The sequence below is a fragment of the Marmota monax genome, unplaced genomic scaffold, assembly GCF_021218885.2.
Source record: "Marmota monax isolate L192 unplaced genomic scaffold, Marmota_monax_Labrador192_F-V1.1 WCK01_AAM20220418_F8-fsc00021, whole genome shotgun sequence".
Classification (NCBI taxonomy): domain Eukaryota; kingdom Metazoa; phylum Chordata; class Mammalia; order Rodentia; family Sciuridae; genus Marmota; species Marmota monax.
The window spans coordinates 12,586,288-12,607,674 of NW_026695228.1; the positions used below are offsets into that span (position 1 = coordinate 12,586,288).

The 21,387-nt window shown below is 42.1% G+C and overlaps 1 protein-coding gene and 1 long non-coding RNA gene across 3 annotated transcripts; one reads left to right on the forward strand and one right to left on the reverse strand.

The window, feature by feature from the left end:
- Positions 1 to 1,392: 1,392 nt before the first annotated feature.
- Slc25a38 (solute carrier family 25 member 38) lies at positions 1,393 to 18,045 on the forward strand. Of its 2 annotated transcripts, XM_046437233.2 has the most exons (7): positions 1,396 to 1,840; positions 8,032 to 8,153; positions 8,736 to 8,820; positions 11,215 to 11,394; positions 11,658 to 11,826; positions 15,093 to 15,259; positions 17,260 to 18,045. In XM_046437233.2, the coding sequence occupies exons 1-7, from the start codon at positions 1,772 to 1,774 to the stop codon at positions 17,380 to 17,382; spliced, it is 915 nt and encodes a 304-aa protein (XP_046293189.1). In that variant the 5' UTR covers positions 1,396 to 1,771; the 3' UTR covers positions 17,383 to 18,045. The 2 variants fall into 2 exon arrangements, with proteins under 2 accessions (XP_046293191.1, XP_046293189.1); XM_046437235.2 differs by lacking the exon at positions 15,093 to 15,259 and having other exon boundaries at positions 1,393 to 1,840.
- LOC124087989 (uncharacterized) lies at positions 17,207 to 21,350 on the reverse strand. The gene is made up of 2 exons (XR_006850242.2): positions 21,206 to 21,350; positions 17,207 to 17,477 (listed from the first exon to the last, which is right to left on the reverse strand). It is a non-coding gene; the product is annotated as an uncharacterized LOC124087989 (long non-coding RNA).
- Between the last annotated feature and the right edge of the window lie 37 nt (positions 21,351 to 21,387).

A 21,387-nucleotide genomic window follows, 5' to 3' on the forward strand; every position in this document is an offset into this window, starting at 1 on the left:
AGTAGGCAAACAGTAAAGTAGTTTCTGCAAAGTGGGTTCTCATCCCTGTGGGCAATTCACACCAGTTAGGATGTGGGAGAATCATGACCAGAAAATATGTGCTTATGTGTAGCAACAATGTTGCATAAAATTCCTGTGTGGGAAGACAACAGTAAAAGAAGAATCTGATTTTTCCACAAGATGGGGAATTGGTGTGCCAAAATGTTGATGGAGTGATTCACGGTTTGAACATAATACAACACTGTCTGGGCTTGGCTCACAGCTCATCTTTCTTCTGTTACCGCTGACATCTCAGCCCTTGGAATAGGATCTGAGGACCCCACTCTGGTAGGGACACAGGCCACCCTGACAATTACCCATCTATATCTTAGAGACCAGCCCATGAGCTGCTCTCATTTACTGATCTCTTGTAGCCCAGTCACCTTGGGCGAGGTGATAAGACTTGAAGCAAAGGTCACTGGCACAGAAGGAGGAAAGGCATTTCTCTCTTGTGACGCCCAAAGCAGCAACAGGACCATCCTCTAGGCCACAGCTGCTGGTTAGGCCATTGGAATTCTCTTTTCCTGCTGTTTGTGCCCATCCATATGGGTGGGCATAGACGGTGGCTTCCCCCTTTGCTGAAGATTTCAGCCTTAAGGATGGAGATCATCACAAGATATCCACAGACCTCTCTGAGAGCACTAAGCTTACAGAGGTTTATGAAAATGGCAGAATATCATGGTATATCCCCTTTCTACTCCTACTGGCTTCCAAAGGGTAAAGGTAGGCTTATTGCTTTGGCATCAAAAGTGAGAACTTAGACTCCAGGCAGGCAGAAGGACCTTGCTGGACTGGTTTCCCTGGAAGCATGGGGATGATTCACCTGTATTCTTTGCCTTTCCAGTCATTTTCTTCCATGTAAACTGACCCAGCTGCAAAGACTACAAGGCCCATCTCCCCTGCCCTTGCAGGGAGAAGAAAAATGAACCAAACATTCTGCTGGAGTAGATTCTGTTGGTCCCATTCACTCCAGCTCTCATGTGTACTTTAGCCCTCACTCTGATGGCAGAAACTTCTCCAGGTGTCAAACTTTGCTGTGAATAAAATTTTAAGAAGAGTTCCTGTGCTCAAACTTACACTTGTATATGTCTTCCTGGATAGAGGGTGTCTACAATCCCTGGAATGGGAAAGCATCACGTGACCTGAACAGCTAACCCAGAAAGCAAAAGCCACATTGGGTTTTCAAAGGGAGGGGGCTGGGGTGTATAGCTCATTGTAAGAGCCCCCCTGAGCTAATTTCTCTCTCTCCCTCTCAACCCTCCTTCAACAGGCCCAAGCAAGAACAGCGGTAATTCTATGAGCTTCCACAAGGTGGCACTAAAGACACGCTCACCAGGGGCGTGACCCAGCGAAACACCCGGAAGGGAAATCTTTCCGCCGTGCCTTTCCATTGGGTTCGCCTGGCTTTCTCTTCCCCGATACACGTAGGACGGTGCTCCTCTAGCGCTGCCGACTTCGGCTGGGCGTGATGGGTAAGGTAGGCTGGAGAGCCGAGTCACGCAGCCTGCGGAGCTAATGAAGAAGGGCTAGTAGCTCCCGCGGAAAGTCCGGGCGTGGACGTAGCTGGGACGCGCAGGCCAGCCAGGTGCTGGGAGCTCGGGGCTCCTTCTTCCGGAGACCCCGACGCGTTGCCCGGCTACCGCGTCGTCTCATCTCCCTTCCACAGTCTCCAGGGCCGGGCCTCGCGGCCACCGAGGCACCCGGCCCCGGGCTCTCGCTGTTCGCCTCTCCAATGAATCAGAAGGTGCGCGCAGCGCTGCTGCCTCCCCAAGATGTCGGAGACAAGGTGGAGACACTTATGGTGAGGAGCCTGCGAGGAGGGAAGGAAGGGGTTCCGAGGCCGCCAGCTCGGGCGGATTCGAGGCTCTAGGGGGACCCTCGGCACAGTCAGATAGCGCGCAGGATTGGGACGTGGCCGGAGTGTTAAAGTTGGGCTGTGGGATTAACGCAAGGCGGGACTGGAGGAGCTGCCGCCCAAACCCTGGGACGGGCTGGGTTGACGTCTGGGGAGAGCTGCGGTATTGCAGCGGCCGGGACGAGGTGTCGGGGAGTGTGCCCGCGCGGGCCCAGCACCGTGCGCGCTACCAGAAGTTGTTCCGAGTGCGAGTCCTGGAGCGATAGATGGGAGGGCAGCCGGGCAGAGCTTTGAACCATAGCAAGGCCAGGGATCGCGCCAAGCCTGAGGAGCCGTAGTAGCCGGAGCGAGCCGTCCCAGGGTTGTCCAGGAAGCCAGTGGGCCACCGCTTAGGCTCCTCCGGGGCGCAGCCTCTTGACTAGCAGTGGCAGGCGGATTCGCGGGCGCCAAAGACGCCACGCCCCTTGCGGTCCGTACTGGCTGCAGCCTGCGAGCCGCCCAGCCGCCATTGGTGGAGGCGGAGGTGTTGGTGGGCGAGGCCGGCGGCCCCCCAGGGTGTTGTCTCCTAATCCCCGCCGGTGATTGGTGAAGGCGGGGGTGTGGCTATGCTGGGGGCGGGCCCTAGGAATTGGGCAGCTAGTTAGATGAGGTGGCTAGCTTTTTTGTTTTTTTAAAAAAGTTTAAAGGCAGCCGCAGCAGCTATACGTTCATGATTTTGAAAATCTGCTTACCTTTTTCTACCCCTCCAGCCTTCGCCTTCAGATCTGAATTGGATTTAGGATATTTTTTGTAGAATAAAAATTATTTGTGGAATCATTTTGCAAACTGTTATTGTTACCTTTGTGTTTGTATTCTTTTCTCTTTTATTTGCCCTACCCTTCTCACACCGAAAAAAGAAATAAATTATTCATCTTATTTTCCATGAATAATTAGCAGTTTTTAAAAATTAAGTCTATTCTTGAAGGCTGGAGGTGTAGATCAGTGGTACAGCACATATTTAGCATGAGCAAGGCCACCAGAAAGGGGGGAGGGGAATGGAAGGAGAGGGAGGGAAAGAGAGAGGGAGGGAGGGAAGAAAGAAAAGTCCACTCGCAAATGGTGTGCTATCTACCATTGACAAAATGTTAATTACCTGCCTTTTTTAGTTTACCTACTAGACGATAATCGATACTTCTGGCATATATATATTTAGCATCTAGTCTGTGTTCAAAGACCTGAAAAATTATATATATTATGGGCTTTATTAGTTTATTCAACAAATATTGATTCAATAATATTTCCAATCTGTGCTGTGAAAAATAAAGATATTAAAAAGATAGTTTTTGACATCCGAGTCCAGAGGTGAAGGATTTCAGCCTTGAAACAAATTAAGTGCAATACCAGAGGGAGCCTTGGGGAAGCAGCACCAAGATAACTGCTGGAGGGAGAAGGGCTGGAAGGAGCTGAGGAGGATTAACCTGTCCTGGGATGAGGCACCCTGAGCCCACTGAACTTTATCCTATGGATGTGTGCTCAAGGGATAGGCTTTGAGCATGTCACATTTTCTATTATGTGACAAGAGCCTTTCATTTATCACTGTTGAACACCTATTGTGCCCAGTTATTGAGATACCACCATGAAGAAGACAAGATAGGAGTTACCATATCTTTTGTCATGGACCCTTAGTTATAAAGGAGATGGGCATGGGTGCTGCTGCAGGAATCCTGGGGAGGGGGCATTGAACCCAGAAGCAGGGGAGTTAGGGAGCAGTAGATGAATTAGGGCAGAGAGACAATACCTCAGTTTTCTGGGGTGAGGGGAAGGTAATAGGCCTCCATTATGGCAGAGGAATTGTATTTGAGAGAGAGTGAGAGCAAGCACAAAAATGATAAAGAAGGAGCTGCATGATTCATGAAGACTTTGCAGCCCGCAATTTGGACTTTATCCTGAGAGGAATGTAGAGCAATAAAAGGGTGTTGACTTTTAAATTTTTTTTTATTTCAATAAGTACTAATGACTAATATTCTTTCTTTTTTAGTTCTAAAGATTGAGCCCAGGGGTTCTCTACCACTCCAAATCCCTAGCCATTTTTATATTTTATTTTGAGACACAGGCTCTTGCTGATTTGCTCAGGCTGGGACTATAGGCATGTGCCACCATGCCCAGGGATACTTTGTAGTTTCTAACACATTTATTGGTACTTATATTTTCAACACATTTATTCTTTTTTAAGTTGATAACTTTTTAAAAATATTTATTTTTTAGTTGTAGTTGGACACAATACCTTTATGTTATTTATTTATTTTTATGAGGTGCTGAGGATCGAACCCAGGGCCTCGGACGTGCTAGGCCAGCGCTCTACTGCTGAGCCATAACCCCAGCCTCTTAAGTTGATAACTTAAAATTGTATAAAACATTAACTCTTTCATTGAAGGGTTTTATACCAAAAAGCACTATGGTTAGATCTGCAGTTTTGAAAGATGACTCTGGCTGCAGGGTAGAGTGTGAGTTAGGCTGTCAAAGAGATGAGGTGAAGAGATGATGGCAGTCAAGAAGGCAAGAGATGATGTATCCTGACTCAGGATGGATACAAGACATAAATTTGAGCGCTGTTCAGGAGGTGAATGAGCAAGTGTGGAGTGTGGATGGTGCTTGGGTTTTTGGCCCAGGAAGCTGGGTAGATAAATGGCAGTGCATTCACTGGGATGGGGCATCCTAGAGGAGGAGCAAGTTGAAGGTGAGGGGTGGGGATCGTTCATATTTGGAAATATCATCAGAGGTGTATGGGGGACATCTGAGCAAGTGACTGTGTGGGCCTGAATCTCCTGAGGGAGATGGTAAGTGAAGCCATGGGAGGGGTGTGGAAGCATGGTTCCAGGGGAAATAAAGGAGGTCCTCATTTAAAAGAGTGTCCTGAGAAGTGGGAGGAAACCATGGACACTGTTAATACCTGAAGCCCCCCAAAAAAGCATTTCAAGAGGAAATGAGTAGTGGTCAGCAGTGGTGTGTGAGTGAGCAGCCTGAATATCCTAGATTTTCACTTCAGTGGAGCATGAATTTTGAGTTTTGACCAATGGCTTCAACACCTCTGACCTAGGACACATTCACAACCTCTGTGAGCTTCAGTTTGATCTGTAAAATGGATTTAAATAGCTCCTGGGGTTGTGAGATTTACCCAGTGCTACTCTGGGAGTGGCCTGGAGGATGACTTTGCACCCTTGAGACTAGAGACTGTCAAGGAGGCCAAAAGGATGGATACATGGGGGTATATAAGGAGTTAGCACCAAAATGGAGTAACTTATGTCAAAATGAAACTAAACGGAGCCAGCAGGGTCCTCGTGCCTATTTGCCTGATAGCAAGAACGATCACGAGAGACTTTGCCAAATCTAACCACAATCTTGCAAGTAGCTTTGTTAAACACAACTTTGTTAAGGTCAATTCAATGAAGATAAATTCCTAGTAACAGCCAATACTGCCAATCAGCTAATGAAGCTCCTGCAGTGAACTCTGTGACCAGTGATTCTTTTTTTTTTTTAATGATTTTATTATTATTTTTTAAAATACTAGTGATTCTTGTTTAAAACACTTTACATGGTGGACTTCCTTCTGCCTTAAAATTTTTCTCTTTGCAATAACCTCCTCCAATGGGCCTATGATCCATCATAGCACACAGATTGCAGATTTGCAAATCCCCTACTCATTCCTGAATAAACTATTTCTTTTTTTCTTTTTTCTTTTTTTAATGCAGTTCTGGGTATTGAATTGAGGACCTTGTCCATGGTAGGGAAACACTTTACCACTGAACTATATCCCCAGCCATTTTTATTTTATTTTTGATACAGGATCTCACTAAACTGCCTTGGCTAGCCCTGAGATTCTCCTGCCTCAGCCTCCCAAGTAGCTGGAGTTATAGGTGTGTACCAACAAACTCAGTATTCTTAGAGTCCTTCTAGATTGACAGGGGGCAGACTGGGAAGACCAAGGGATCAGCCAGCAGGACATGGTCATGAAGCTGCAGGCAGAGAAAGCCTTCATGTCTTCTGGGTTTCCAGCCTGATACCTGAAGTATCCCAGTGTGGATCAGAGGAGAAACAGGTGTGTGTGTGTAGAACTGTTGACCAAGTTTCCATTTTGCATCTGTTGAGTTTGAGACTCTTATGAGACTGAAGGAGGAGGTGTTGAGTTAGTGGGGCCAGAGATGTGGGCGTTACTAGCATGTGTGTGAAGTTGCCCTGAGAAGGCTGCAGACAGAGGAGATAAGAGGAGCAGCAACATCTAAGTGGCAGGTCAAGGAAAAGGAGACTTTGAAGGGGAGCCAGAAACAAAGAGAAAGAAAAACCAAGACTGAGAGGAGAGGCAATCATCTGTATCAGATGCATCAGAGAATCCAGGTAAGATAAAGACAGGGACAGGACATGAAAGAATATGCACGTCCTTGGTGAGCCCTCAGAACCACTCTAGTGAAGGATATTTAGCTAGATGGCACACTGAGCGCCCAAGGAGTGACTGGCAAAGTGTGAGTTAAGCTGATATAGGGATCTGTCTGGAAAGACGGTTTTGGAGCATCAGGCAGAGAAGAGAAGCCAACAATGGAAGGCAAAGGCCCAGTGTGTGAAGCAGCAGCACTCCTTGATGCTGCAAAGTCTCAGGTAAGGCTGAGAAACACAGATCTCCTGGGATATTGGTTAGCAGAAAAGGAGGACATCTCTGGGCAAGCGGGAGTTGGGCCCATACAGACAAAATGTACACCTTTGCCAGGCATCGTGGTACATATATCTGGAATCCCAGCAGCTAAGGAGACTGAGGAGGATTATGAGTTCAGAGCCAGTCCCAGCAACTTAGTGAGACCTCAAGCAATACAACAAGACCCTGTCTCTAAATAAACATAAAAAAGGGCTGGGTATGTGGCTGAGTGGTTAAGCACTCCTGGGTTCAATCCCCAGTACAAAATATATATATATCTTTGTTTGAGTTTACCTATTGTCTTATCAAAACACCTGCTGTCATTTCAGGGCTATTGGAACGTGGTTGTAAACTCAAGCCTTTAATTTCTGAATTTATTTAGTCCTTCCAAGTGGTTTTCTAAGTCATTGCAGTTGTAACTTGCTCATGCTGGCACTTGGGATGATCTGTCTTTTCTGTTTATATATATATGGTTTGTTTTTTTCTATGAAACAAGTACTACATATTAGACATTTCAGTTCCTGTAAGTGATTATGTGATATGTATAATGGCAAACTGTATTTATCTTAATAGTATTTTAGGGCTACAGTAGTATAAGTGCTACTAAATGAGGGAAAAGGTCTTTTTTAGATGGAATTTGCCAAGTGACTTCTTTAGAAAAGAGGGTTGTTTTTTTTTTTTTTTTTTTTTTTAAGTGTGTTTTCACTATCATTTGTGCTGCTGGGTTCTGGGGCCCTGGAAAGAAAACACAGCGTCATACTAGCACCAGTGCTAGGAGCTGAGGCTCCTGGGCTGTGCTTGAGGGAGGTACGTTTAGTCTTTGAAGGAGTTATACTCCTCCAGATGCTGCCTATAGATAATCCAGTGTGTGAGACAGTGCCAGGGCTGAAGTAGAGGCAACAAACCTAGGAGTGCCTACTGGTCTATAGAGCCATCTGTCACCTCTGTAGGTCCCAGTGAGATGGGTGGGTAGAAGAAAGGGAAAGTTTTAAATGAAGGAAATTCATAGATTATACCAGAAATGGAACTTCTCATACATTGTGACTAAGCTTCAGGTTTCATTTGTTTTTGACCTGATTATATAGTATATTATAGGATGTACAGCCAAGGGAGCCTGGAAACCAAAGTTTAGAGTTAAACTCAATTGAGTTTGCTTTTCCAAAGACAAAGAGATATGTGTAATTTTTCAAGTAGGACAAAGTGTGGTTAAGTGTGGACAGTGCATGGAAATAGACATGTTGCTCAGTCTGTTTGCTCAGGGAGTAAAATTATTAGCAACACTAAGACCATAGGAATAGCTCTTGTAGGGCACAATATCCTCAGCAACATTCCTGTGTTATGAATTTGCGGCCATGTGTTTCTCTTATCTAATATATAAAGATGAGGCACCAGCCTGGAGTTACTGGCCCAGCCGTGGAGAAAGGTGCATAGTGTACTAGCAGAGCTGCTGACACAATGCTCTCTTGTTCTGCAGTTACATCCAGTGATCAAGGCTTTCCTGTGTGGCTCTATCAGTGGGACCTGCTCTACCCTCCTTTTCCAGCCCCTGGATCTCCTTAAAACACGCCTGCAGACTCTCCAGCCCTCAGACCACGGGTAGGGCCTGCTGCTCCACATTTCACTGAGGAACTCGGCTCCATTTCTCAGGCACTGGATCATCTTTCCAGTTAAATCAACCTCCATTCTGTTGGATGCTCAAGGAGAAGCACAAGCTGTGTCCAACTGCTGTGTTTCGTATAATGTGTTTTCAGTGAATATATATTTTTTTATATTTGATGTTTCTTGTTCATTAAGTGGGATTCTTTCCTGTGCAGCTCCAGAGAATCTGCCTCAGTGATATTTGCATTTTATTGTGCTAGCTCGTGATCATAACTGTACTGCTTGATAGGGGGTGGTTTTCTACAAATAACATCAGTTGTGTCTGTTTTGTGCTATATGGAGCTCAGCACTATGGGAAATATATAAAGTGTATTTAAAATGGGAGGTTATTCCATCTGTGAATGGACAGATGAACATTTGTCAAACCAGGAACACGTGGGAAGTCCAGAGTAATTCTACGATGCATTGTAGGGATTCCTAAGTGCTTTAGGAAAGAGTAAATACAAAATCTTTGAGTGGAGATTTTTTTTATAAGGAAGTGATTTAAGTGACTTTTCCTCTTCTTTTGTCTGCCCTCAGGTCCAGACGTGTTGGCATGTTGGCTGTATTCTTGAAGGTGGTTCGCACTGAGAGTCTTTGGGGCCTTTGGAAAGGGATGTCCCCTGTAAGCCACCTTCTGGGTCTGGGTTCTCTTGCAGTACTTTACTTTGATAACCAGTCATGTCTCATGTACCTCACCAGCTCCTTAGGAAGTGATGGGAGTATAGTGGTTTCCCCTTATCTGTGGTTTTACATTCTGTGGGTTCAGTCAATCCCAATCCAAAAATATTAAATTCCAGAGGGGAACAATTTATAAATTTTAAATTGTGCACTGTTCTGAGTAGTGTGATGAAATATCACACTGTTCACTGCCCAGCCCTATAGGTGAATCACCCATTTTTATAGTCACTTAGTAGCTATGTCAGGAATCAGATTGACTGTTGGGGAATCAGTGCTTATGTTTAAGTAACCCTATGTGCTTAATAATGGCCCCCAAATGCAAGAGCAATGATGCTAGCAATTAGGATGTGCCAATGAGAAGCTGTAAAGTTCTTCCTTTAAGTGAAAAGGTAAAAGTTCTTGAGTTAATAAGCAAAGAAAAAAAAAAGCATATGCTGAGGTTGCTAACAGCTATGGCAAAAGTGAATATTCTATCTGTGAAGTTGTGAAGAAGGAAAAAAATTCATTCTAGTTTTGCTGTCACACTTCAAACTGCAAAGTTACAGACACAGTGTGTGAGAAGTACTTAGTGCAGATTGAAAAGGCATTAAATTTGTGAGTGGAAGATATGAAAAAAAAACATGCTCTAATTGATAACAGTATGTTGCACCAGAACGCACTGAACCTAGAGGAAGACTTTGGCAAAGTGTCCCCTGTGATGAATGATAGCAAGCCATTTACTGAAAGTAAGAGGTGGTTACATGGATTTAGAGATAGGTTTGGACTGAAAAATGTAAGACTTACCCGAGAGGTTGTATCTGCTGATGAAATTGCTGCCACATTTCTGGCAGAGTTGAAGAAGTTCATTAAGGAAAAAGCAAGTCTTCAATTTGATGAAGCCAGGCTCTCCTATAAGAAGTTGATCTGTATTCATGAAAGTGTAGAAGAGGCACCATGGCATAAATCATGGAAGGATGTGCTTGATGGGGTGGAAGAACATATTGAAGGCCATGAAGATGTGTTAACAAATGAGGAATTGGAAACACTTGTTGAGTCATGAACAGAGGAAGAAGAAGAGGAAGAAACTGAAGCAGAGCCAACAACATGGATATTATTAAAATTTGGTGAAGTGTTTTGAATTGCACAGACATTAAAGGACAAAATTATGGAGAGAACACAGCATTAAAGTCACCCAGATCATCACCAAGAGATGACGGCCACTGAAGCAACACTTGGATGAGTGAGAAAGAGATAACTCTTGAATACAGTGTTCTTCCAAAAGATTTTGGCAAAAAGCCCTTCAACTATCAAAGCTCCCCAACCATTGATATCATCTGCTTCTGACATTCAGCCATCGAGGTTGGTGGCTCTATGATCCTCCTTCTGACCTATTGTCAGAACGCCAGTAGTAGCCTCATACTGTTTCATTCATCTCACTTCATCTCACGAGGTAGGCGTTGTCATCTATTACCACAAGAAGAAGGGTGAGTACTGTGTAAGCTGTATTGAGGGGGGGGGGGAGAGAGAGACAGACCACAGTCATATAATTTTTATTACAGTGTTATAATTGTATTTTTATTAATTACTGTGTCTAATTTATAAATGAAGCTTTATCATAGTTATGTATATACAATATAGGAAAAAACATACTGTTTGTAGAGTTTGGTACTATCCACTATTTCAGGCATCCACTGGGAGTCTTAGAACATATCCTCCACAGATAAGAGGGGACTACTGCACTTCCCACCCATCTCTTGTACTGTCACTAACTTCTGTTTGAGGGCTCAAGGAAATATTGCACCTGTATACCTTGGGTATGATTTGTTAGTGTAGCACAGTCTGCAGCAGAAATAGATGACCCACCTCCTCCCTCTGCCTGCCTTTCAGTGTATTCTTGCCCCTTACCACTTCATTGAAAGTGGGCTGGAACCTCACACCTGTATTTCTTTCCCTAATGGCTTTTACTAGCCCTAAGGACTGACTTTGCTAGGATTGCCAAGGTGTTAATACTTACCCCAACCCACACAGTCCTCAACCACTGAATAATGGGTTGATGTTTAAACTTCACCATCTCCCCTCCGATGGAGGACTAATTCTGAGGTGTGTTCTTCACTGGTTCCCAGAGTTCCCCAAAAGGACTGAGTTGCCCACAGCTGTAACTGCTTTTGTAGTTCATCCTTTATTAGCTGCCATCTCTCCTGTCTCTCTTACCCACTTCCTGTTGGTGTTTTCTCTGCACCTTCAATAAACTACTTGCATGCAAATCATCTTGGGGTCTTCTGGGGAAACCCAGCTAAGACAGTATCTAATGGTGTTGGCTCTTTGATTTCATTGTTCTTCCCCCTGGCCTTTTCTGCAGTCCATCGTGAGGTGTGTCCCTGGTGTTGGAATTTACTTTGGCACTCTCTACTCTTTGAAGCAGTATTTCTTGCGAGGCCATCCCCCTACTCCCCTGGAATCGATCATGCTGGGTATGAGCTCTCGCTCTGTTGCAGGGGTCTGCATGTCACCTATCACAGTGATCAAGACACGCTATGAGGTGAGTTTGATAGCTCTAGCACTTCAGGGTTGGTACACAGAGCCACTGGGTTCTTGGGAAGTGACTAGTGTCAACTCTTGATTTATAGTCCAACTTGGAGTTGGATGTGGTCACAGAACTCATTTGTGTAGGCAGGCCAAGCCATGTGTGAGCTAGAGCCCATTAGTGCCTTGGTGACGCTGAATAACCTGAAAAGTCAGCTGGGGTCACTGCTCCAGTGCAAGACCTCTATATCTGTCACTGGATCTGTGCTCCCTTTGCAGAGTGGAAAATACGGCTATGAGAGCATCTACGCAGCTCTGAGAAGCATCTACCGCAGTGAGGGACACCGAGGCCTGTTCAGCGGCCTGTCAGCAACTCTCCTTCGTGATGCACCCTTTTCAGGAATTTACCTGATGTTTTACAGCCAGACCAAAGGCCTAGTGCTCCATGGTAAGGATAAAGGAAGGTGTGGTGGAAAAGAGGTATCCCTGAGACATTGGGTTCTTGCTGTTTTATTTGTTATTCTTTTGTTATTCTGTTTGTTATTCTTACCAGTTTTAGGATCTGAGCCATACTAAGATTGTGTCCAGTTTGGGGCTGAGTGCTGGGCCACAAAGGTGGGTGTGACAGACTTGGCCATTGCCCTTTGGAGTTTATATGCTCTTCAATCAAAGAGTACTGATGCTACTATAATTTGGCAGATTGGGGTGGACTGGGTAAGGAATAACGTGTGTTTTGCAGAGGTTCTGTAATAGTACATCCCAAAACAATACATTGTAAAATTCCTGTGTCCCATCCAAGGCCTCCTAGATGAGAAACTTTGGGGTACAAACCTGTGAGGTGTATCTTTTTACAAGACTTATTGTGATTCAAGTTTGAAGGAAAAAAAAAATATTTTCATCCTTGCTGTGTTTCTAGTTAATGTTGTTTTGAGTCCTCCCTTTGGGTAGAGGTAAAGCTGCCAAATCTGAGTTTCAGTTAGGCCCACCTCACCAGTAAGCTTATATTGGACTAGATGTGGGTGAAATCTGTAAGTTGTAAACATCCACCCAAGCAGAGCAAGATGTAGAAAGTTGTTCTGTAGAATGCACCTGCATTCAGTAAAGTATCTGTGGCTAATTAGGGAAACTGGAATGCCTACCATCCAGACTGGTGATCTGCTGCAGTTAGAATGCTTTGGGAGATTAGCTGTCTCTCCCCAAGCCGCAGGAGGTGTGACCCTGCAGGTTACAGCTTTATTTTATAACAGAAAATTAAGGCAATAAAGCATGGAAGTGAATTTTTGTTTGTTTGTTTGTTTGTGCGAGGGATTGAACCCAGGGCCTTGTGCTTGTACTCTATCACTGAGCTACATCCATAATCCCTGGAAGTGTATTTCCCCCCTTTTTATTGGCACATTATAATTATACATATCAGCAGAATTTGTTATATATTCATACATGCACACAATAAAACAGTATAATTTGATCAATTTTATTCTCCAGTATCTCCCCTTCCTCCTTCCCCTGTTCCCCTTCTACTATTCTACTGGTCTCCCTTCTATTTTTTTTAAATTTGTTTTAATTAGTTATACATGACAGTAGAATGCATTTTGACACATTTTACACAAATGGAGCACAACTTTTCATTTCTCTGGCTGTACTTGGTGCAGAGTCACACCCGTGGTGTAATCATACATGTATATAGGGTAAAATGTCTGTCACATTCTACCTTTCTTCACGTCCCTCCCTCCTCTTAATCCTCTCTGCACAATCCAAAGTTCCTTTATTCTTCTGCTATTACCACTACGGATCAGCATCTGCTTATCAGAATACATTTGGTCTTTGTTTTTTGGGGATTAGTTTATTTCACTTAGCATGATGTTCTATAGTTCCATCCATTTACCTACAAATGCCATAATTTCATTTTTCTTTAAGGCTGAGCAATATTCCATTGTGTATGTGTACCACATATTCTTTATCTATTCATCTGTTGAAGGGCACCTAGGTTGGTTCCATAGTTTAGCAATTGTGAATTGAGCTCCTATGAACATTGATGTGACTGCATTACTGTAGTATGCTGACTTTAAGTCCTTTGGGTATAGACTGAGGAGTGGGATAGTGGGTCAAATGGTGGTTCCAATCCAAGTTTTCTGAGGAATATCCATATTGCTTTCCAAAGTGGTTGCATCAATTTTCAGTCCCATCGGCAATGTGTGAGTGTGCCTTTTCCCCCATATCCTTGCCAACACTCTTTATTGCTTGTATTCTTGATAATTGCCTTTCTGACTGGAGTTTTGATTTGCTTTTCTCTAATTGCTAGAGATGATGAATATTTTTCTATATGTTTGTTGATTGATTATATTTCTTCTGTTAAGTGCTTGTTCAGTTCCTTAGCCTATTTATTGATTGGGTTGTTTGTTTTTTTGGTGTTATGTTTTTTGAGTTCTTTATATATCCTGGAGATTAGTGCTCTATCCAAGGTGCTTGTGGTAAAGATTTTTTCCCATTCTATAGGTTCTCTCTTCACATTATTGATTATTTCCTTTGCTAAGAAGAAACTCTTTAGTTTGAATATATCCCATTTATTGATTCTTAATTTTATTTCTTGTACTTTAGGAGTCTTGTTAAGGAAGTAAGCTAAGCTGATATGATGAAGATTTGGGCCTACTTTTTCTTCTATGAGGTACAGGTCTCTGTGCCTAAGTCTTGGATCCAATTTGAGTTGATTTTTTGTACAGGATGAGAGAGTTTTATTTCATTTTGTTACACATGGATTTCCAGTTTTCCCAGAACCATTTGTTAGATAAACTGTCTTTTCTCCACTGTATGTTTTTGGTGCCTTTGTCTAGTATGAGGTAGCTATATTTATGAGGGTTTGTCTCTGTGTCTTCTATTTTGCATTGGTCTACATGTCTATTTTGGTGCCAATATCACGCCTGGAAGTGTATTTTTTAATTTTCAATCCATCTTAAAATTTTTTAAATTGGGTATTTAGAAATAATGTTAAACCTATGAGAAAGGCCACAAGAACAATACAATATATAAATCTGTAAATCTTTTGAGAGTAAGTTGTAGACATGACTCATCTTTACCCTTAAATATCTCAGTGTGTATTTCCTAAGAACAAGGACAGGCCCTCATGTAACCATCTATTTTTTCAAATTCAAGAAGTTTAATACAGGTAAAATTCTTGAACACATAGTCCATATTCTGATTTCTCTAATCATTCCAGTAGTGTACTTTGTAGTAATTTTTATTTCCAAGAATAGAGGCCAGTTGGTATACCTAAATTTGGGTTTATATAGTGTGTTTTTTCAGTGATTAGATTTAGTTATTTATTTTCAGCAAGTGGACCAAGGATATGATACAGTTTTTATATCAGGAGGCACATGACATTGTGCTTGATCCATTATGGATAACTTGTATCACTTGGATATTAGTTACACCTTTTTCTTTTTAATATTTTTTAGTTGTTGGTGAGCCTTTATTTTATTTATTTATATACGGTGCTAAGAATCAAACCCAGTGCCTCACACATGCTAGGCAAGCGCTCTTCCACTGAGCTACAACCCAAGCCCATTAGTTGCACCTTCAAATATTTAATCCTTAAACTTGTTTGAATCTACATCTTTCTGAATTTTGGGAAGAATGAAGGGACAACTTACACTGAGTTTTATCTGATAAATCTGATAAGTATGAGATATGTAATTCCATGTTATGTGTGTTCTCTTTCAGACCAGTTGGATGCAGTCTTTATTCCTGTCATAAATTTCAGCTGTGGGATATTTGCTGGTATTCTGGCCTCCCTGGTAACTCAACCTGCAGATGTTATCAAGACCCACATGCAGCTCTCCCCAGTGAAGTTTCGGTGGATAGGCCAAGCAGTAACTATCATTTTCAAAGTAAGACCATAGAATGAGTATAGTTTCTTGTAGTGGATAAGGATCTCTAAAGCAGTAGTTCTTGTCCTTCATTCATTTGGAATCATTTGAGAAGCTTTTAGAAATCTGCATTCCCATGTCAAAATCTAGGCCAAAGATATCAGCGATCTGGTGGAAGGGCAGTATCAGAACTATTTTTTTAGGGGCTTGGGGTGTAGCTCAGTAGTAGAGCATGTGCTTAGCATGTATAAGACTGTGGGCTCAACTCTAGCACCAAAAGAAAAAAAAATCAGAAAAGTTTTGTTTAAAGGTCCCAGTAATCCCAGTGTGCTGCCAAGGTTGAGAACCATAAAAGCTTATGTGTTTTTGTTTTTGTTTTGAGGGGAGGGGCACCTATATTAGGATCCCCTGTTCATCAACATGCAGATTGTTTGACTATAGCCCAGATCTGCTGAACAGGACGTCTGGGTGGTCTCAGTACTCTAATTAAGGACATAGGAAAAAAGATAGTCAGAAAAGAAGCATACATATTATGTTCTAGCTGTTTGGTCTAATACAAATGGTACTGAAAATAAAATGTTATAAAAGATATAAAAGGCTCTAAAGCACTATTTAAAAACCAGTGGATTGGCCGTTTTGGAACACAGTACTGTTATCACACACCAGATATTCCTGTTAAAAATAAATGTGAATTTGTGACTCTAATACTGCTCATACCATTTAGGCTGTCTGCTTTCTTATTCTCTGTACATAAAGTCATGAAGTACAACAATAATATATTTTTAAATATATGTGAAATTGCAAATCATTTCAGGTTATGAGGGAGAAAGAAGAGGTGTTTTGCTAAGTGCAGAGGTACATGCCTCCCAGCGGTTTAGGAGGCTAAGGCAGGAGGATCAGGAGTTCAAAGCCAGACTCAGCAAAAGCAAGGCACTAAGCAATTCAGTGAGACCCTGTCTCTAAATAAAATACAAAATAGGGATGGGGATGTGGCTCAGTGGTTGAGTGCCCCTGAGTTCAGTCCCTGTTACCCCCTAAAAAAAAATGAAGAGGTGTTTTGCCTTTAATTCTTATACAGATAGGGCTACCAGGAGCACACAGTGAATTACACAAAAAGTACTCCCTCCTGATAGACAAATGCTAAGAAGCCTACTCTTCCTTCAGCCTGTATCCAGGATCCAGGTTTGGCAAACAAACCTTGGCATGGATTTCATCTGCTACTTGGGGCTCAGTGCTTCTGTGTAGTGTACAGACCATACAACTATACACAATAATCTTGCATGATGTAGGGGGCCTGTGAGTGTTGCTCATGGTAGAGAGCATGCTTAACATGTACAAGTCTGGATTCAGTACCTAGCACCCCTCACTCAAAAACATAAAACAAAAAGATTTTTAAGAAATTCTCTTAGATAGAACAGGCTTAAAGCCTAGCAGGTATGCAAAATGATTTTTTTTTCTTCTTCTGTTACCAGGGATTAAATCTAGGGCTGCTCCATGCTGAGCTACATCCCTAGCCCTTTTTATTTTTTATTTGGGGACAGGATCTTGCCAAGTTGTTGAGGCTGGCCTTGATATGCATTTTTCTGCCTCAGTCTCCTGAATTGCTGGAATTACAGGCATGCACCATCACAGCTGGTCAGAAAACATTTTTTAAAGTTCATTAGTTATCTTTTTTTTCCTTTTGTGGTGGTAGTGGAGTACCAGGGATTGAATACAGGGGCACTCAACCACTGAGGCACATCCCCAGCCCTATTTTGTATTTTATTTAGAGTCAGTATCTCACTGAATTGCTTAGTACCTCGCTTTTGCTGAGGCTGGCTTTGAACTCGTGATCCTCTTGCCTCAGCCTCTTAAGCCACTAGGATTACAGGTGTGTACCACCGGGTCTTATTCATAGATATGGCATATATTTTAGAAACTAAGACTCAGAAACAAGGTAACAGAGACTCTCTGGTGCCAGATGGATAGTTAATTATATTACTACTTTATTTCTGGAGTTTTGACATTTATTTTCATCATAGGACCATGGATTGCGTGGCTTCTTTCAAGGCAGTGTCCCCCGGGCCCTCCGCAGAACTCTGATGGCAGCAATGGCATGGACGATCTATGAAGAGATGATGGCCAAAATGGGCCTAAAGTCCTGATAAGAGAGGACCAGGAAATGGTGGAATCTGCTGTCCTGCTTGGTTCCTGTCAAGCACTGCTTTATCGCAGCATCTGGAGTCTGGTGAAGTCCTACCTGGAAAGCCAGGAAGAAACATGTTTGCCTTCAGTCCCCCATTGAAGGAGACCTGCCTGGAGGCTTCAGATTCCCAGAAAAGGAGTCACCAATGCACAACACAGCCCACTAAAAAGTTGGGACAGAGGTTCGTATATCCTGCAAACTACTTGAAAGACATTTCCAGAGAGATGTCTGCCAGGTGGTTCTGCTTTAGCCACCTGCCTACACTACAGCTCCTTGAGCATGTGCCTGGGCAAGGAGTCATAATCCGGAGAAGCTGTAGGCCTCCTTCCATGTCTAAGGAGCTCTACATGGGGAAGACTAGATCTGAGAAGAGACATAGTAATGTCCACCAGGTGAAGACTGTCTGAAGTATACCAAGTGTAAGAAGAAAATATTTCATTTATTTGGTTCCTAATCATCTTCTCAGAGGCTCTGGAGAATGGGGATAGTAACTTCCTAGTCTCTAAACATCCAAAGAAAAATTTTTGGTGTTGGCCCCCGTACTGTTTCAACTGTAAGCTGTTCTGGCCTTTTTCCACAACTAAAGTTTGGATTAATAAAGTAATATTCTTTATCTTTGAAAGCTGTTTGTAAAATTTAAATAGTATATTTATCATTCTGTTTGAAAATAATAAATTAGTTCTAGGGTGGTTGTTAACTTATATAGGTCATTAAAACCTAATTTTTAAAAAATAACCTTGTTTTACATATTATACAATTCATCCATTTCAAGTATACAATTCAGTGATTTTCAGTAACTTTACTGAATGGTGTAGCCATCACCATAAATTAGTTGTGAACATTTTCATTCCCTAGTAAGATCTCTCATACATTCATAATTAGTCTTCATTTCCATCCCCAGCCTACCACTCATCTACTTTCTGTCTATAAATTCACCTTTTCTGGACGCTTCATATAATAATAAATAATGAAGTCTGTTGTATTTAGCTTCTTTCCACTTAGTATGTTTTTTGAGGTTGATTCATGGTGTGACATGTTTGATTCTTTATTCTTTTTTACGCCCAAATAACATTCTATTGTATGCATGTATGGTTGACCTACAGTGTACATGGAGATTTTATGCAGGCCCTCCCATGGATGGTCAACTTCCTTATATAGGATGGCATAATATTTGCATATAACCTACATCATCTTCCCTTATATTTTAAATCATCTCCAAATTACTCATAATTTATTTCAAATGTAATGTAAATACTTTGGAACTAGTTGACACACTGCATTGTTCAAGGAATAATGACAAGAAGAGTGTATACATGTTCAGTACAAATATAAGTTTTTTTTGTTTTAACCTTTTTAATCACATTTTAGTTGAGTTTACACACATGTAACTCTAGGACCAGCCAGGCAACTGTGCTTTATTAATCCATTCTTGAATTGATGAATGTTTGGGTTAATTTCACTTTGAAGCTGTTGTAAATAATGCTGCCATGAATATTCATGTACAAGTGTTGGGATTTTTTTTTCATTTTTCTTGAGCATATACTTAGGAGTGGAATTACTAGACCAAATGGTAAATGTTTAATACTTTTGGAAGTTTTCAAAAACTGTTTTCCAAAGCAGCTGCACCATTTTACATTACCAGCAGGAGTGTGTAGAAATTCTAGGTTCTCCACATCCCCTTCAACACTTGTTACTGTCCCCTTTTACTGGGGCTATCCAAGTATTTTCTTTCAAATTTAGAAGAGTCATTGCTTTATCCAAGGAGCAGACGGAGTTGTGTGGTCTTGTGGTTATCTTGGGTTCTGATCCACATAGCACTTCACTTAGACATATTGAAATTATGCCTAGGAAATGGGAATAGTTAATATTTTCTACCTCCTAGGGTGGTAGTGAGGGTTGAGTGAGTAAATGTTTCTAGAACATTGTATTAGTTTCATAGGGTTGTATCAACAAATTAACCATAAGCTGGATCACCAAAACAACATAAGTTGTTTCAGTTCTGGAGATAAAGCAGAGCATTTACTTCATGCTCTCTTGAAAGTTCTGGAGAACCATTTCTTGTCTGTTCTTCTGGTGATTGATGGCAATCCTTGGTGTTCCTGGGTTTACACATGCATCACTCTGATCCCCTACCTCTGTCTTCATATGTTTTCTTCTCTGGGTATGTCTCTCCATGTCCAAATATCTCTCTTAAGGACTCCAGTCATCCAGACCCAGGACCTCATTTTAGCATAAAGACCCTACTTCCAAAAAAGTTCACATCCACAGCTACTATAGATTAGAACTCCAACATGTATTTTGGGGGCATGCTTCATCCCATAGCATAAATATATTTAATGATTTATAAGTTTACAATAAGTTTATACTTTAAGTTTTAAATTAAAACTGTCCTATTTAAAATAATTTGGGTAGGACTATGGGAGAGCATAAAGCAGTTCCTGGCTTCATAGTGGCACCCAAACCACCAGTGTGGTGATCTCCATGTTGTGAGTCCTGTGCTGGGAGAAGCACTTAAGATGTGAAGGCAAGTTAGAGAGAGAGTAGCTATCTCTTAAACTTGGGACATGGTAGCTGTTCCATGTCCTCAGGATCTCTTCAGTCTCCTTTGACCCTTGAGGCCAGAGAACCTGTAGGTGAGGCCCCTTGGGGAAGAGGGGCAGAGATGAATCTGGATGTATGGACTTCCCCATGTGGATTTGCTGCCTTACACCTGGTGAATTTCAGTCACTGGAGCTCTGGGGTAGTGTTTCGTTTTGCTTTGAGGGGGTGGAGTGCAAATAAACAGAAGAAATAGCTTAATTTTCTCCAAACATGAAATAAGACTGAAATTTACTGGAAATCCTTATTCCAGTGGCAAGTGGTCCTAGAACACATTCCAAGCCCCAAGGATAACTCACCTTTTCTCTCTTCTCATGTCTCATGGGATTGAAGCTCAGAAATGAAGTGACTAGGAGTTCCATCTGGCATTGGAAACTTTGCCCATTGCCCTGTATTGTTTTGTTTCAATTTGAAAACCTGTGTTCCTCATTGAAAAAAAAATTAATATACTAGAAAAAGAGGGGGCAGGGAAAGCCAATGCCCTTACATCATATGTGGTCCTCAGGTTAACTTCACATAGAATTATCTGGGAGTTATTTGTAAAATAAACAAAAATTAAAAAAAAAAAAATCTGGGGTTGGGCACTATACATTTAAAAACTCTCCAAATAGATTCTAAGTGCAACCAGGGTTGAGATCTGCTGTATTATTAAAAATTTAAATTTTGTTATTTCTTTATGGTAATCTTTTAGTAGCACAGGACTTAAACCTTCATAGTTATCCTCATCCTAAAAATTATTTTTGGTATCACAGAACATAACTTCATTATTTTTTAAACATTTTTTTTTGTCATTGGACCTTTATTGATACGCAGTGCTGACAGTTGAACCCCAGTGCCTCACACTAAGCAAGTGCTCTGCCACTGAGTCCAAGTTTCATTATTTTTAAGTGGCTGCATGGTATTGTATTGGATGGAATAAATCTTTATTAACGGCCTACAGATAGAAACTGCATTTTGTGTGTGTGTGTGTGTGTGGGGGGGGGGTCTACCAAAAACTAACAGTCTCATGTGTACAGTCTTTTTTTTCGGGAAAACTTTCCGTAAGTGAACACTTGAAATCTGAATTACATGCTGATAATAGTTCCTCCAGGTTTTGTTTACTTAATACTTAGGCTTGATGTGGTGCACATACTGTCCTACATTACAATAAGAGAAACTCAGACGACGAAACGGCCCAAGTTCACCTGCGACTCGGTAAGACGGTCACACACTAGGTCCGCGGCCGCGTCCCAGCGCTCCAGCAAGCATTCTTGACAGGCTGTCGGAGGAGCCCGGTTAAACCCGAAATTCAACCTCTCGGTTCAAAATAGTCTGCGCTTGCTCTGTGAGTCCGCCTTCCGGAGCGGGAAGTCGCGTCCCAGCGTCG

What these genes read in the sequence shown, in the direction of transcription:
- Slc25a38 (XM_046437233.2), top strand. Translation starts at nt 1,772, where the DNA reads ATGAATCAGAAGGTGCGCGCAGCGCTGCTGCCTCCCCAAGATGTCGGA. An exon ending in TGATCAAGACACGCTATGAG is followed by an intron (nt 11,395 to 11,657) that starts GTGAGTTTGATA and finishes CTCCCTTTGCAG; the next exon opens with AGTGGAAAATACGGCTATGA. An exon ending in CAGTAACTATCATTTTCAAA is followed by an intron (nt 15,260 to 17,259) that starts GTAAGACCATAG and finishes TTTTCATCATAG; the next exon opens with GACCATGGATTGCGTGGCTT.